This window comes from Neomonachus schauinslandi, chromosome 11 (genome assembly GCF_002201575.2).
Source record: "Neomonachus schauinslandi chromosome 11, ASM220157v2, whole genome shotgun sequence".
NCBI classification, from domain to species: Eukaryota; Metazoa; Chordata; class Mammalia; order Carnivora; family Phocidae; genus Neomonachus; species Neomonachus schauinslandi.
The window spans coordinates 46,165,589-46,182,333 of NC_058413.1; the positions used below are offsets into that span (position 1 = coordinate 46,165,589).

The 16,745-nt window shown below is 37.8% G+C and overlaps 2 protein-coding genes across 2 annotated transcripts in view; one reads left to right on the forward strand and one right to left on the reverse strand.

The window, feature by feature from the left end:
* Positions 1-9,280, forward strand: part of RNF141 (ring finger protein 141) — a 36,853-nt gene extending 27,573 nt beyond the window's left edge. Inside the window, exons 5-6 of the mRNA XM_021685768.2 lie at positions 496-603; positions 6,064-9,280. Coding sequence (XP_021541443.1) covers positions 496-603; positions 6,064-6,214 — 259 coding nt within the window. The 3' untranslated portion in view covers positions 6,215-9,280. The remainder of the gene's footprint in view (positions 1-495; positions 604-6,063) is intronic.
* A 1,722-nt stretch (positions 9,281-11,002) lies between these two features.
* The window catches only part of AMPD3 (adenosine monophosphate deaminase 3), a 45,914-nt gene continuing 40,171 nt past the window's right edge, over positions 11,003-16,745 (reverse strand). The window contains exons 13-15 of the mRNA XM_044919815.1: positions 15,721-15,894; positions 14,016-14,126; positions 11,003-12,945 (exon numbers count right to left, since the gene is read on the reverse strand). Of these exons, the coding sequence (XP_044775750.1) occupies positions 12,769-12,945; positions 14,016-14,126; positions 15,721-15,894 (462 nt within the window). The 3' untranslated portion in view covers positions 11,003-12,768. The remainder of the gene's footprint in view (positions 12,946-14,015; positions 14,127-15,720; positions 15,895-16,745) is intronic.

The window sequence follows — 16,745 nt, forward strand, 5'->3', positions numbered from 1 at the left end:
ACTTCCTACCTTTTGTATTTCCTGTAGCACCTGATTATTAAGACTAAGTTATTCTTTCATTTCTATGCCCATTATCAGCATCAGCATGGTACAGTCCAAGGGCAAGGTCCATATTTTAGAGAGTTTTGTATCCTGCATGGCAAGTAAATCTTCTAACAGTTGAATTCATTTATATAAATGTGATATGATTAAAATCGGCTATTATTTTCAGAAAGATCTGAATATTTCCAGTTTTTGTTTGTATATTCTTTTTAATCTTCACAGTATTTATCTACTATCCAGTTTTTCTTTATGGAATTTGTCCCTCTGTGTACTTCTTCCTTAAATATATTTGTTATCCCTAAGATTTAGTCTGATTTTGCATGCAAGTCCTGTTTTGCTTTATACTGAGGGTGTATAGATGTTTGATAATGCTTTCTAAGGCAATGGAGACAAAGTTTAAAGCATAATGACAACAGAGAATATTTATGTTCCAGCTCAGTTTTCACATTGCAGGGTGAAGCAGCTGACTGATGAGGAGGAGTGTTGTATCTGTATGGATGGTCGAGCTGACCTCATCCTGCCTTGTGCTCACAGCTTTTGTCAGAAATGCATTGATAAATGGTAAGTTATCTGCTACCCTCATGGGACAGGCAAAGGTCAAATGGGAAAGTGTATATGAATAAACTCCAAAAAATACAAAAATATTATAGTTAAGTATAAGAAATTTTGTTCTTTAGTACTCTGAATTGTACGACATGCTTCCTCCTCTGGTTAAAAATATTTTTATATATAAAGTTTATAAAATGTGGCAATGTGTCTTAGTTTTGGCAGTTTACTTTTTTGTGCCTGACTTGAGTCTAGAATCACAAGCTTCCCTTTTTCTTCATTTTTCTCCTTATTTCTATATTTTTCTTCTGTATGACTAAAAGGAATAATATGAATCCTTGAATATTGATTATTGGACCTGGAGGGAACTTTAGAGATCAGCTAGTCAAGTTCATTATTTTACAAAATAAGAATGAAGCATTTAGGTGAATTTATAATTAACATACAATAAACTACATATATTTAAAGTACAATTTGATATGTTTTAACACATGTACATACCCATAAAAAAATTACAATCCAGATAATGAACAAATTCATCACCCCAAAAGTTACTTTGTGCCCCACTATAAAGTCTCCTTTCCAACCCTTCCAGTCCCCAGATAACGACTAATCTGCTTTCAGTCACTATAAAATAATTTGGATTTTCTAGAATTTTTATAAATGAAATCATACAGCATGTGCTCTTTTTTTCATTCAGTATAATTATTTTGAGATTTATCCATATTGTAGCATGTTATCAGTAGTTCCCCTTTTTTTAAATATTTTATTTATTTATTTTTAGAGAGAGATAGAGAGCATGAGCGGGAGGAGGGGCAGAGGCAGAGGAAGAGGGAGAGGGAGAGAATCCTGATCCCACGACCCTGAGATCGTGACCCAAGCCGAAATCAAAAGTTGGATGCTCAGCCAACTAAGCCACCCAGCTGCCCCACAGTAGTTCCCTTTTTTGTTGCTGAGTAGTATTCATTGTATGATATACCACAGTTTATTTATCTAGTCACCTGTTATGGACATTGGGTTGTTTCTAATTTTTGGCTATTACAAATGAAGCTGCTATATACATTTGTGGACTGGTCTTTTTATGGACATATATTTTGTTTTTTTCTTAAATACCTAGAAGTAGAATATCTAAATCATATGGTGGGTATATGTTTAACTTTTTAAGAAACTGCCAACTGTTTTCCAAAGTGGTTTACCATTTTGCACTCCCACCAGCAGTGTATGAGAGTTCTAATTGCTCCACAATCTTGCCAATACTTAGTAGTGTCAGTCTCTTTTTTTTTTTTTTAATTTTAATTCCAATTCCGGTGTAGTTAGCAGGAGTGTTAGTTTCGGATGCAAAATACAGCAATTCAACAGTTTCATATACTACTCGGTGCTCATCAAGATAAGTTACTCTTAATCCCCTTCACCTGTTTCACCCATCCCCCCACCCACCTCTTCTCTGATAAGTATGGTCAGTCCTTTTAATTTTAGCCATTCTAATAGATGTGTAGTGGTATCTCATTGTATTTATAGTTTGTATTTCCCTACTGACTGATGATGTTGAGCATCTTCTTATATGCTAAATCTGTATGTCTTCTTTGGTGAAGTGTCCATTCACATCTTTTGCCCATTTCTTTATTGGGTTGTTTTCATATTAAGTTTTAGAATTCTTTCTGTGTTATGAATACATGTCCTTTATCAGATACTTGACTGGCAGAGATATTCTCCCACTTTGTGATGTGTCTTTCATTCTCTTAAGAATGTCTTTGAAAGAGTAGAAGTTTTTAATTTTGATGAGGTCCAGTTTATCAGTTTGTGATTTATGCATAGTGACTTATCTAAGAAATCTGTCTAACTCAAGGTCACAAGGATTTTCTTCTATTCTTTGGGAAGTTTGATAGTTTTAGGTTTTACATTTAGGTCTATGATCCATTTTGAGTTAATTTTTTGTATATAACATGAGGTACCAATTAAAATTCTTTTTTTGCCTATGGCTACCCAGTTGCTCCAGCACATTTTGTTGGAAAGACTATCTTTTCTTCACTAAATTGCCCCTTCACCTTTATTGGAAATCAGTTGTTGAAATACACGTAGGTCTGTTTCTGGACTCTGTTCCATTGATCTGTTTATTTCATACCAATACCACACTACCTTGATTAATGTAGCTTTCTGAGTCTGAGTCTTAAAATCAGGGAGTGTTAGTTCTCAAACTTTGTTTTTGTCAAAGTTGTTTTTGGCTATTCTAATTCTTTTGCATTTCAAAGTGAGTTTTAGAATCAGTTTGTCAATTTCCACAAAAAAAGCTGTAAGGATTTTGGTTGGAATTGGATTAAGTAAATAGATCAATTTGGAGAGTGTTGACTTCTTAACAATAATTGGGTCTTCCAGTTCACAAACACAGTATACATCTCCATTTATTTAGGTCTTCTTGCATTTCTCTCATCACTGTTCGTAGTTTTCAGTATTGCATATCTTTGACAGATTTATCCCTAATTATTTTGAATTTTATACTATTTTAAATATATTTATTTCAATTTCTGATCATTTGTTGCTAGTATATAGAAATACATTAGACATTTGTGTATCAATCTTGTATTCTACAAACTTTTACTAAACCCATTTACTAGTTCTGACAGCTTTTTTGTAGATTCCATAGGACTTTCTTGAATGTCTGAACATCCTTTTTCAAAGATATTTTTTCTGGATATAGAATTCTAGACTGATACTAGTTTTTCTTTCAGTGCTTTAATGATGTTGCTCCACCCTCATTTTTCTTGCCTTGTTTCCCATGAGAAATATGCTATCACGTTTATCTTTTTTCCTCTGTAGGTAATGTTGTCCTTTTTTTTTCTTTTTAAGATTTTATTTGAGAGAGAGAGAGAGAGAAATCATGGGGCTGAGGGGGGAGGGAGAGGGACAAGCAGACTCCCTGCTGAGCACAGAGCCCAACTTAGGGCTCAGTCCCAGGACCCTGAGATCATGACCTGAGCTGAAACCAAGAGTCAGAGGCTTAACCGATTGAGCCACCCAGGCACCCCCAGGAATGTTGCCTTTTTTCCTCTGGCTGCTTTTAAGGGGTTTTTCTTTATCATTGATTTTGAGCAGTTTAATTATGATATGCCTTCCAGTAGTTTTCTTCATGTTCCTTGTGTGTAGGCTTCATTGAGCTCCTTGGATTTGTAGGTTTATTGTACCATCAATTTTGAAAAATTTTCAGCCATTATTTTCTTAAATATTTTTTTCTGTCCTCTCCCTTCTTCTGGGATTCAACTTACACATATATTAGACCACTTCAAGTTGTCCCACAGCTTATTGTTGCTATTTTACTTTTTGAAATCATTTTCTCTGTATTTCATTTTGGATAGTTAAAATTGCTATGTCTTTTCAAATTCACCAGTCTTTTTTTCTGCAATGTCTAACTTGTTATTCATCCCATCCAATTTATTTTTTACTTCAGACATTATAGTTTTCATGTCAAGAAGTTTGATTTGAGTTTTTTGTTTTTTGTTTTGTTTTTTTTTTAAGATTTTATTTATTCATATGACAGAGAGAGACACAGCGAGAGAGGGAACACAAGCAGGGGGAGTGGGAGAGGGAGAAGCAGGCCTCCCGCGGAGCAGGGAGCCCGATGCAGGGCTCAATCCCGGGACCCTGGGATGATGACCTGAGCCGAAGGCAGATGCCCAACAGACCGAGCCACCCAGGCGCCCCTGATTTGAGTTTTTAAAACATCTTCCATGTCTCTACTTCATCTGTTTGGTCTTTCCTCTAGTTTTTAATACATAGAATACAGTTATAATAACCATTTACTTTCTTGCCTGCTAGTTCTAACATCTGTGTCCACTCTGGATTGGTTTTGATTTTTTTTCCTCTTCATTTGGGGTTGTATTTTTCTGTTTCTTTTTATGCCTGGTAGTTCTTGACTGGGTGCCAGACATTGTGAATTTTACCTTTTTGGGTACTAGATATTTTTGTATTCCTATAAATATCCTTGAGCTTTGTTCTGGAATATAGTTACTTGGAAACAGTTTGATCCTTTTGGGTCTTGCTTTTATGATTTGTTAGGCAGGACCAGAGCAGTGTTTAGTTGAGAGCTAATTATGCCCCACTAATGAGGCAGGACGCTTCAGAGTACTCTGCTCAACGCTCCAGGAGTTATGAGGCTTTCCAGTCAGTCTGGTGAGAGCAGGCAATATCCCAAACCCTGTGTGAGTTTTGGGTACTGTACCTTCAAATCCTTTTGGGTGATTCCTGAGCCTCAAGTAGTTTCCTCACATGCGAACATACTCTAGGGGGACCTTCAGTAGACTCCAGAATTCTCCCTTTGTGCAGCTTTCTGCACTTAAGTACTTCACTACTCTGCCCTGTGAACTCTAGCTGTCTTAGCCTCCTGAGAGTCTCAGCTGTGTCTCTTCAACTCAGAGAGTCTGCCAGGCCCCAAGTGGGCTTCTCCTGCTTGCTCCGCAGCCTAAAATCTCTCAAGGCAATAAGCTGACGATTTATAGGGCTCACCTTCTTTGCTTCTCATCCTCAGGGATGATTGTCCTGTGTTGTCGATGATGCCCAGTGTTGAAAGCCTTGTTTCATGTATATTTCCAGTGTTTTAATTAAGTGGGAAGATAAATCTGGTCCCTACTGGCCAGAAGTTGACTCTTAAAATTGTGACTTTTGTGCACAGAAGAGAACATATAATTATCTTAAAATATCTCTGAGGAACCAGAAATGAATCTGAATAATATATGCCAGCCCTAGCTTTCACATTTAGTTTTTGGAACAGATTTCTAAATTTTTGTACAAAAGCCAAAGAGTAATTGATACAATTTAATTACTTTAGTCTCAGATTTCACTGAGAAATGAAGAGAAAAACATTTTCCCTGCATGACATGTTTCTGGATCAAATATGGTATTTTTGAAATTTCCAAAATAATATTTGTCGAGACAAAAAAAAAATCCCTTCGGAAAACATAATCTCATTCAAGTGATCATATATAAGTTCTTTCCCTATCAGAAAAATTATTCTGCATGTAAGGTTCATCTTCTATTTTAAACCTTGAAAGCTTCCATTCCCTTGTTTGTAGCTGCAAAAGATAGGGGAAAACTTAAATGTCCTCTGCAGGAGACTAATTAAATGAATTATGGCCTATCCATACAGTGTTATGTTTAAAAAGAACCGATAGCTCTAACATGTACTGCTACAAATGGCCTATAAGATATATTGGCAAGTAAAAAAAAGCAGTAATATATATATACACACAAGTCTAATCATGCTTAGTCTATTTCTAAAAGAATATGTAAGAAACTACTAACAGTAGTTGCCCCTGGGGTAAGAATTAAAGATTGGGGTGGAAAGAAGAGATTTATTTTTCACTGTATACTTTTATTGCTATTTACTTTTTTTAAACCATGTACATGTATTACTTTTCAAACACACCTATTTTTTTAAAAGAAGAAAAAGAAAACAAATTGTTCTTTATTTGACTTCTCTGATAGGAGTGATCGACACAGGAATTGCCCTATTTGTCGCCTACAGATGACTGGAGCAAATGAATCTTGGGTGGTGTCAGATGCACCCACTGAAGATGATATGGCTAACTATATTCTTAACATGGCCGATGAGGCAGGCCAGCCCCATAGGCCATGACCTTGGAGTGAAGGTCTTCTGTTGCTATTATGAGCTACAAACATTTTGGTCACGGGAGAAGAATGCAGGGATATTGTTGCACAGACACAGACATCAATTTTCCCTACCCTCTTATTTTCGCTATTCTGACAATTGTTCCATTTCTTTTGATAGACTTTCCATGTCTTCCATTTATAGTAAACTAAAATTTGCTACTGTTTTAGACCATATTTTTCTATTATTTATCTGTTCTAATATATATTAGAACTAATTGCTCTTGAATTCTTTGCTGAGGTAACAGCAATACTTCCAGAGGCTTCTGAAACACTGTTTTTCAGGGCAGGAGTATTCTGGAATCTATTTAGTTAGGTTTAAAATAAACCTTGAATGTCAAAAAATTGTAGCCATCTGAGAGAAAATTTGAAGTGACTGAAAATGTAGAATACATCAAAGTGCATGTTACTACTTAAATTAGTCTTTCTGCTGGAATCTAAGGAGTGTGTATGCCCCCTTGTGGTTAATTATTGCTCCTTTAATAATTTTTACTTGAAATGATCCACAGTTATTTCATAACTTTAGCAGTGTGTTTTGGAACTACATGTTTTTTACTCAAGTCTTTTTTTTTTTTAATGCTGTATAATTTGGGTGAGGACTATAAAGCTGGGCATGATTTTGCCTTGTAAATGGATTTCTGCTGGGGAATCTTGGCTGTTCTGGAAATGCTTTCCCACAGCTAGGAAACTGTTCTAAGTAGCTTTTGATAATGCTCATGCATCTTGGAGTTTCAGAAGGAAATTTTTCTTCATCACAGATCCTGAATTTTACATTTTCAAATTATGATAAATCATTCAATATTGGTTCATGGTGCTTTTATTTTCTTAACTTGAAGGCATCTTTCTGAGGTCTCTAAGTCTTCAAATTTCTAATATTATTAAGAGAGAAAATAGGGTATAGCCTTTTAAACATATGTACAATAAACACCTCTGAAAATTAGGAGATAATTTGGCTTTCTGCTGTTTCACTGTACTTCCTTTGAAATACTGAGAGAGTGTAGTCATAATGGAATTATGATTTTCAGTGATACTTCATTTTTTTTAATTTTGCTTATAAGATAAAATTTTTGTTTTATGTTAAGCATTAACATTTTAGCATATAATAAAACTAGAACCTGATGTCTCCTTTAAAAGGTATGTTAACATTCCATGTAACTTTTCTGACTTTTTATTGGTAGGTTGCAGATATTACTGTTTTCCAAAATACCAAAGTATACAGTTTAAGTTGCTGCTTATTGATGGCAGAATTTTTGGATACTAGGATTTTAATAGGCATGCAAATTAAATAATTCATTTCTATAAAAAATGTCTGACCAAAGGTAGCTTGATTTTACCCAAAAAATATTGATAACTAATTGGTTGACATTTCTGATGGGGACAGCTCAGTACCAAATAGCTAAACACTCACTATGGATGTTTATACAGGCAGGGTACCAGGGGCTCTATCATATCAACCTGGCAATGCACTTGATGGTTTGTGTGACCTTAAAAAAGTCCCTTCTGCTGCCTTGTAGGTTCTTTTAGAAACTGAGATTTCGTCTGTGGTGTTTTCATATTTTATTTCAGCAATAGAACTTTTTTTTTTTTCAGGTAAAATCTTACTCAGAAGCCCTGCACACACATGCTATACCCCTCCCCCCCACACACACACACTACCCCTCTATGTGAGTCATGTTTTATTAATATAAATTTCCTTATGTAAACTTTATATACCATAATAAATATTATAAAGTCAGCCAATAAAAACATGTATAAATGCATTGGCGATATCCAGGATATTGGAATTTAGTGAGTAATATAGTTGTATGATGGGAGTTGTTTTTTAAATTAATTTTTTTTCAAAAAAAATTTTTTAATTCAAGTCAGATTTGCAGAACCTTGACTCTCCTCCATGAAGTCTTAGTATTCCATGGGACATATTTTGAAAACTTTGGGATAGATGATCTCTGAGATCTTTTTCCAGCTCTAAGATTCTAAATTGTCCTTTTGGATTAGACTTGCTGAGTCTAACTCATTGCCTAATTGAAGAATGTTTCTGAAAATGAACAAAGTTGCTGTACATGTTTTGGGATCTTTCCAGGCATAGCCTATGATCTTATCCCCCGGAATCCTTCATCTTTCAAGGAATTATTTAACAGTAAACCCAGAGAGACTCGATGTTGCCCAAACCTTTTTACTTTCCAATATGAGCTCCAGGATACTAACTGGTCTACTGTGAAATAGGAAGTGTTTTTATTAGTCTTATTAAATAAATGAGCACAGTTTTTTGCCCACTCCATTAAACTGGGTGATAATTCTTTAGATGTGAATGTTACATAGGTTCTACTATTATAACTAATCATAAAAGTTGTAAATTTGTTTAATGGATGAAATGTACACTTTTTGTATTCTGTACAGCTTTGTCTTTTCCAAATATGAAGTACTTAAATGTACTTACTAAGATAGGAAATATGATGTGTGCCTTGTAGGATCTGTGAAATGTTTTCATGAAGTCTAAAGAATTTGTTTTATAAGTTATGAAGTTTTCCCTATCCTAACTCAGTAACAAGAAGTTTACTCATACTGTAATGCTATAGAACTTTAGTTTGAGAAAATGTACTTGACTGGGTACTGAATTTAGAAGCTGAAAATAATAGTATCTGCTTTATTCTTAGGACAAACTGATATATTGTGCAATAAATAATCTTTAGCAAGTAAATTTTAGCTCACTGGAGAGACTTTTTTCTTACATAGTTTCACATTGTTATATACTAAATGTTTCTATTCCTTAGAGAACTATTTTGTATTGTGCTCTGGGGAGTTGTGATGTTTGTGTGCTATGTTTTAAAATTCATTTCAAATTGGATTCAATTTCCTTATACCTGATATATATCTGGGTTATAAGGCTGCTTGAAAATATCTTTTGGTTCCGTGATTTTTAACATTGGAAAGTTGGATTCATTAAAAGGCAGTCTGAAGAATTTGCATTTTTAACTTTTTTTTCTTCATTAGAAAAAGTAAGACAAGCTTACTTTGTCTATCCAGGAATAAGAAAACTATTTGGAGATTAGGGAAATCAGCTGATCACCCACATTATGATGGGCAACATAATGACAATATGATATAATATATATAATATATATACAATATAATATAAATCTATATAGATATACAATATAATATAAATAGTTGACAACAGACTTTCATTTGTTCTCATGTCTTTTTACCCTGTTGGACAGTAAAAAATAACAGATAAAATACTCCACCCTATATTAGTTTTAATGTTTACTTGTAAAATCATTTCCAAAATTAAAGAATATAATTAGAGAAGCAAGGTAGAATCTTAGTGCTGAGAAGAGGAAAGCCACTTATAAAAAGGAATGGTAGTTTATAATTGAATTTGCTGATGTACATCATCTTGAAGAAGTACACATTTTGGTATCAAGAAACATAAAAGCCTCCTCAGAGAGATATTTTGATAATCTTGCAGCTGTTTATAGCCTTACTCTCTGGCATCCTCGATCTTTCTGATAAAGTACTTATTTAGTATTTTATCAGAAAGTATTTAGTATCTGATAAAATACTTAAAATTTCCAAGAAACTATGTTTTTCTGATCAGTGTTCCTTTCATTGCGGTTAGTTACATTTGTTCTTTATAACAGTCATAGTCAGGTATCGAGTGCTCAGGTATATTACCAACATATCACCTTCAGTCGTGTCTACAAACCCCAAAAAAGATGAATATTGTTTCACTCAGAAACAAGTAAAGAGGAAGCCAGAAGGATGTGCTTGCAACTGTGCTTTAATCCAAGATAAGAGGAAGTAAAGGCCCGGGACAGGCCTTGGTACATACCAACCCAGGAGCTGTGATTTGTTTTCATGTGGCAAAGAGCAGTGTCATTAATCATTTCAACAATGCAGTTTGAAGTAACACATACATGAACTTGAGCCTTTTAGAGTAAGGGATACATGCCTCAAAATTTGTTCTTTCAGAAACATGAGCTAGTGTACACTTGCCTTTGATTCCAAGTGTGAACACAAAAGAAAGTAGGGATTTACCGCCCCCCTCCCCCAAAAGGCCAATTAGGTACAAAGATGTGATAAAAGTGCAAAGCGCTATTGAAAAAGGTGTCTGAAAAGTTTGCAGGACCGGTAAAATCAAACAAGTGTTAGCTGAATAGACTAAAGTAATATCCAGGGAAAAGGAACACAGGTGGCTTTGCTCAGGAACTGTCCAGAGCAGAAGTTAGAGGAGAAAGATAGCAAAGGTTTACCTTCTGGGTCTAATGAGCTTCACTTTAAAAATTCTGAGTATTTATTGTGAATGTCATCCATGTCTGAGTCTTAGTAAAAGATAAATTAGTAGTTATTATTGATAACTTTTCATGATGCCCCATCTTTTTTTTAATGTTTTTATTTCAATATAGTTGACACACAATGTTACATTAGTTCAGGTGTACAACGTAGTGATTCAATTTCTCTATACATTATGCTTTGTCACCACAAGTATAGCCAGCCACCATCTGTCACCATACGGTGCTATTACAATATCATTGACCATATTCCTTATGCTTGTGCCTTTTATTCCTGTGACTTACTCCATAACTGGAAGCCTGTATCTCCCACTCCCCTTCCTATGTTACCCATCCTCTCACCCCTTCCCTCTAGCAACCGTCAGTTTGTTCTCTGTATTTATTGGTCTGATTCTGCTTTTTGTTTGTCTATTCATTTGTTTTGTTTTTCTTTAAATGGTATTAACTTGAAATCATTTTAAATTATTGAGCCACAGTCCTAACAGACTTTATTTAATAATTAAAAATAAATACTTGGTACAGATAAAATGACAATGAAAAACTGTACAATAATTGCTGTGTTAGGACAAATGTGTACAAATGGGGGTTTTTTCAAAAATAATGCATAAGATATGCAGGGTTTTCAATTTCATCATTAGCTGGAGGAGCACACATGTCTGCCTAATAAAAAGACTACATTTACTGTTCTGTATGCTAAGTTAACCAGTGGAGGGGATGAGCATTATAAAGTCACAGGACAAGACAATCTAAAATAAGCATCTTCACAAGCAAAAATAGAGTTCTTCTAAGTCTATAATAATTCAGAAGGGCTTCTCATAATCTGCATTTGCCCACAGAAATAGACAGAAGGGTCTTTGAGCAACTTGTTGACTACTTGGAGCACATGTCCTTAAAAAGTTGCCAAAAGAGAAATTCATTCAGTTATTCGATGTACATTTATTGAGCACCTACTATGTACCAGGCACTAGTAACACAGATGAAGAGTATATTGGTAAAGCCTAAATTCAGATTGGTCTTAAAAAATGCTTTCTGATGAATCACTAAATTCTACCTCTGAAACTAATAATATACTGTATGTTAATTAATTGATTTTAAATTTAAAAAAAAAAAATGCTTTCTACCTGGCCCCTGGGACCACTTATATCTTCTGAAGAAGTCTGCATGTTAGATAAGGGAGAAATTTCACCTTCAAAAAAAAAAAAAGCAGAGGTTATAGTGATAAAAAAAAATCTAACCGTTGTGAGGCCTAATGGAATAGTGGGGAAAGGACTGGATTAGGAGTGGGGAAACTAGTTCTGGTCCTATTACTTATTATCTTTGTAACCTCAAGCAAATTTCACCTCTCTGGCCCTAACTCTTCATAAGTAAAATAGTAATTGGGCTACAATCAGAATATTGGAACCAAAAGGAACAGAGATCATCTAATCCTGTTTTCCACAGTCCTTATAGTTCAAATGAAAATACAAAGAAGGCCCAGTGTAACAGTGATGACAGCAGAGTTGCTTTGAAGAAGGCAGCACCCAGAACCTCCCCCAGCCCTGGAGGGGGATTCACAGAACAACATTTGAAAACCACTCATCTAGTCCAAACCCTCACTTTTCAGATGAGAAAACCAAGACACAGAATAGGAGCAATTGGTTCAGTGTGCACATTTGGCTTCCTAAATAGAAAGGAGGGTGGAGGGCTAAATAAAACAGTGTAAGAAATTCATAAAAAATGCAAATTGTCAAGAAGGAAGTTTTCTATTTTAATTCTCTCAAAGTAGTTCCTTTATGAAAGGGAGCTTTGAAATTGGTTTTGCTTAAGGCAGCCAGCCAGCCAGAGGCTGAAATGAACAACTACCAACTAGCCCGCAGGGTCTATAGAGGATTTTGGCAGAAAACCACACAGACCTCATGTCAGTAGGCACTGGACCTTGGAAGATCCTGGCCCCAACAGTGCAAGCACTAGCGGTTTCAAGAGAAATATTTGGAAAATTTGGAATGAGTACAGACAAGTGTCCAGCTCCCAAATCCCCAAGGAGGAGTCACCATCTATTACTCAGAAATACTAACAGAAGTGGGCATGTTAGATCTTAAAAGTGAACGGTGCAACCAAAATCACTAGTTTGAAAGTTCTTTAGAGGCATCCTCTCCAAGGAGGACCGTCCTAGTTTGGTATCTTGACCGCTGTTAATCACAGCAGACTTGAAATTAAACCAAAAAGTTAAAATGCATGTCCACTGCTGGACCTATTGGGTCAGAGCTGTGATCTCTTCTGATTTCATGGCATCAGACAGGAAGCTGAGCTCATTGCATAGGGTCTCATATCGGAACGCCATCCGGATCTGAGCAACATTTGTCTTTCGAATATCATTTCCTTCAGGTCCTTCTTTATAATAATTTTGTCCCAGAAACTTTTGCTTCTCCTGTAGAACCAGAGAAGTACAAATGAAACCATAAACCTTAGGTTCACTTTCTATATTCACACGACAGCTTTGACATTGGCCACACCAAATCAAACCAGTGCCCCTGAAGCTGATCCTCTACCATGACATGGCTCCCCATGGGGTTCTTAAAAATTCCTCCTGGCTTCTGTGTCCTCAAGGATGTCACCCTGACACCCACATTCATTCCCTTCATTTCTGACTATGCTTTCCTTGATCAGGAGACAAAAATAAGACCCCCAGTGCTGCTGGCAATAAAGAAGGCATGATGAAGGCATGAAGACTGAGTCCCTCCTGAGAGCCGACAGGGGCAAACAGGTGTTTCTGGGGAGGCCCAGTCTTAGGAAGCAGGTCTGCACAACTGAATCTTGAACCATAGCTCTTGTCTGCCTGAGCATCCAATAAGAGCAGCACCAGTGCAGCCTTTTCCTGTACCAGTGACGTCACCCAGGGGAGGGCCCCGGCAGCCTAAGACACCACGTTCTCAACCCTGGCTCCATATCAGATCACCTGGGAAGTTGTACTTACCGATGCACCAGTTCCATCCCTACGATTTTTCATTCAATCTAGGTACTATTCACTATCCAAGAAATACCAAGTGCCTTTATGTGCCAGGGACTATGCTAGGCTCTAGGGATATAATGCTGAAAAAAACAGTCTAATGGAACTACTGTAATGGAACTCACATTCTAGAAGGAAAGACAGGAAAACATAACTACATATTACAATGTCAGTAGTAATAAATGTTATGAAGGAAAACATAAAAAGGATAGAGACTGATGGCAAGTGGGGAGCTACTGTAGAACGGTGATCAGGGAGGGCCTCTCAGAGGAGGTCACGTTTGAAGAGAGGTCTGAAAGGGTCAAAGAGCAGCCTTGAAAATTCAGGGGTCTCCCCAGGTTTCTCTAGGACCTGAGTTTCAGTGCGACAGACACCCTGCTTGTTGTCTTCACTGATCTCAGTGCCTAGAAAGTGCCTGGCCTGCAGGGGGCGGCCACTGTACGTGTGTTGCAGGGACGGGGGACGGAGGGCAGCACCGTCACAGCCCGTACCTGATGCGAGAGTCCGCTCTGCAGCACGCTGTTCCTGGCGATTTCACACAGGTCACACGTGCTCAGCTTCCACACTTGAGCTGCAATTGCATATTCTTCCATAAGGGCTTCCTAGATCCCCCCGAAAGTAAATGTATTAGATGGTAGGATATCCCTTTCAATCCTTCACATATCTCCAAAGCTAGAAACATCAGACAGACATTGCAGATTTAATTTTTCTTTAATGTCTGGCACCCGGATAACCGAACAACATTCCCACCCCACCCCCCTTAAATGATGAACTCCTAAGAGCATTTTTGGCAAATTCTCGGGTTTCCCAAGAGAGCTATATCAAAGAACACCTCCACATCGATTTGTTGACCAGCACATGTTTGAAGCCCTGTGTCAGTCATGCAGATGCCTGCCTCTTGGTCTCCTGCGACAGTCTCCCTGGTCATGCACATGTTAAGTACATGCCCTATAGCTTTGCTTTTTATTTGACATCATTTTCTTAAGATTGTCCAAAAATCAAAGTTAATCCAAGTAAAGTATGAAGAGCAGAGATGGAACATAAAATAAGAATGAGAAATGATCAGGTAGTGAGACAGTAATCGCAAAAGGATTTAGGTTTGAGTTGTGCTTTCACTTTATCTCCTAGGATATGAGATGTCTGCGGTTGATCACAAGCTCTTCTGTTACCTCTTGGACGCCCCACTGCCTCTGTAACCGAGAGCAGCAGTTCTCAAAGTGCGATCCAGGGTCCCTGAGGCCTTTTGAAAGGTCATCCCTCTTCCAACTATGTATCTTTGTGAGGCAAGATTTTCTTCATATACTTTGATAAAAACAAGGCATCACAACAGGTTGAATGCAGATGCAGATATGAGAATCCTGCTGTCTTCTATTAAGCCAGGCATTAAGGAGGTTTGCAAAAATGTAAAACAATGCCATTCCCAATGCCATTTTGGGGAAATATGACTGTTTTTCATAAAAATTGCTATTTATGTTACCATGTAATAGGTTTGTTAATGTAATTTTTAAATGAGTTAATATTTTTCAGTTTTGCATTAGTTTCTAAAATACACTTAAATATCACTAGAGATAACTTATGTAGTCAACAGCTTTCTGAGAGTCTTTAATTCTTAAGAGTATAAAGGGGTCCTGAGACCACAAGCTTGGAGAACCTGTCCTAGAAGACTCAGGCACTTCTGTTTTTACTAGTCAATGGCTGGTCCCCTCTTCACCTCTTCCCTCCTCTTCCCTTGCCCCACAGATCCAAAGTATTATAATAATAATAATAGTATTAACAAAATGTTAGCTAACATTTTGAGTACATGCTGTATTCAGACACTCTATTAGACTTGGGTTCATTATCTTAATGAATCCTCACAATAAAGTAGACGTAGACATAGAGACAATTGCATCCCTGTTCTACAGATGAAGAGGCAAAAGATAAGAGATCCAGTAACTTAACCAACATCACAGAGATAATAAATGCTAAAGAAAGGGAAAATAGGGCAAAAAAATTGAGCTGTGCCTTCGAGGGTTCAAGAACTCCAAAGACAGGGCTCCTGGAAGGAATGCTTTTCACTCACCAGGAGCTCACCTCTTGCCTTCACTGGGCGCCAGCCCCCACCCCAAAGGCAGAACTGAGCGTGCGCTCTGGTGCCTGCAGTGTGGGGGGCAGGCCAGGACTGGGGCCTGCTGGGGCGCCTAACATCCTCCTCACCTTTGTGTAGTGGAACTGCATGGGGTCATCGGTGGAGAGAGAAACATGCAGTCCCTTGTGCAGGAATTCCCTCAGAGGGTTTTTGGAATATTCAAGGAACAGACTGTTGTTGCTAAGAGGAGACATGGCAATGGGGATCTGAGCAAGGTAGTAGAGATACTGCAACACCGGACTCTGCAAAAGAACCACCAAACTCAGGTGACGAGTGCCAGAGAGGGGAGGGAGGAAGGGAGGGCAGGACCCCAGGAGACTGGGTAGTGTCTGTGCAATTCCCTCAGCAAGCCCGAGTTCCCCAAAGCCAGGGCACCCAGACCTCCCCCTCCCCTCCCCCACCTCTACCTTCATCTCATCCACCACATGCCCCTCTCCTCCTGGGCTGCCCTCCGCCCCGTCTTGGCTCCAGACAAGACCCAGCTCAGGGCAGGAAGGCAGCTGCAAGGCCCCAGGCTGCCCCCAGCCCACATACTCTGCTCCCCTCCCCCAGGCACTGCCCCCAGTGGGTCAGCCCGGGAGATGCCCACTTTTGTTGTTGTGCTGCTTTGACCACAAACATTCAGGTTGAGTCCATAAACACTCCGGCTCCTCAGAGATGGGAAGGGGTGGGCCTGACAAGGCTAGAGTGGTTTTCTGATGTAATACCCGCCCCCCACGGAATTGTGACACACCGTTAGACCTCCCCAGGATCAGGGCTCAAGAGGAGTCTGAGCAAACATCCTTCTTATGGAAGTGATCCAAAATCTGGAGAAAACCAAATGGGCAGAGTTCGTGGTTGCATTATTTACACAAGCGAAAAGTTTGATGGACTCTAACAATCGGAGACTAGTTGAATCAGTTATAGACCTTCCAAGCGGTGGGCCATCCTTCCAACAGCCTTTAGAATGAGGACCATAAATACTATGTTGCAGCACAGAAAAAATGCTTATTCAAAGCGAGCAGAAACAAAAAATCTGTGCTTATAGGCACGTTAGAAATAATGCTTTGGTAAAAAAAGAAGAGAATTCTAAATACCAAAATGCTAATAATGG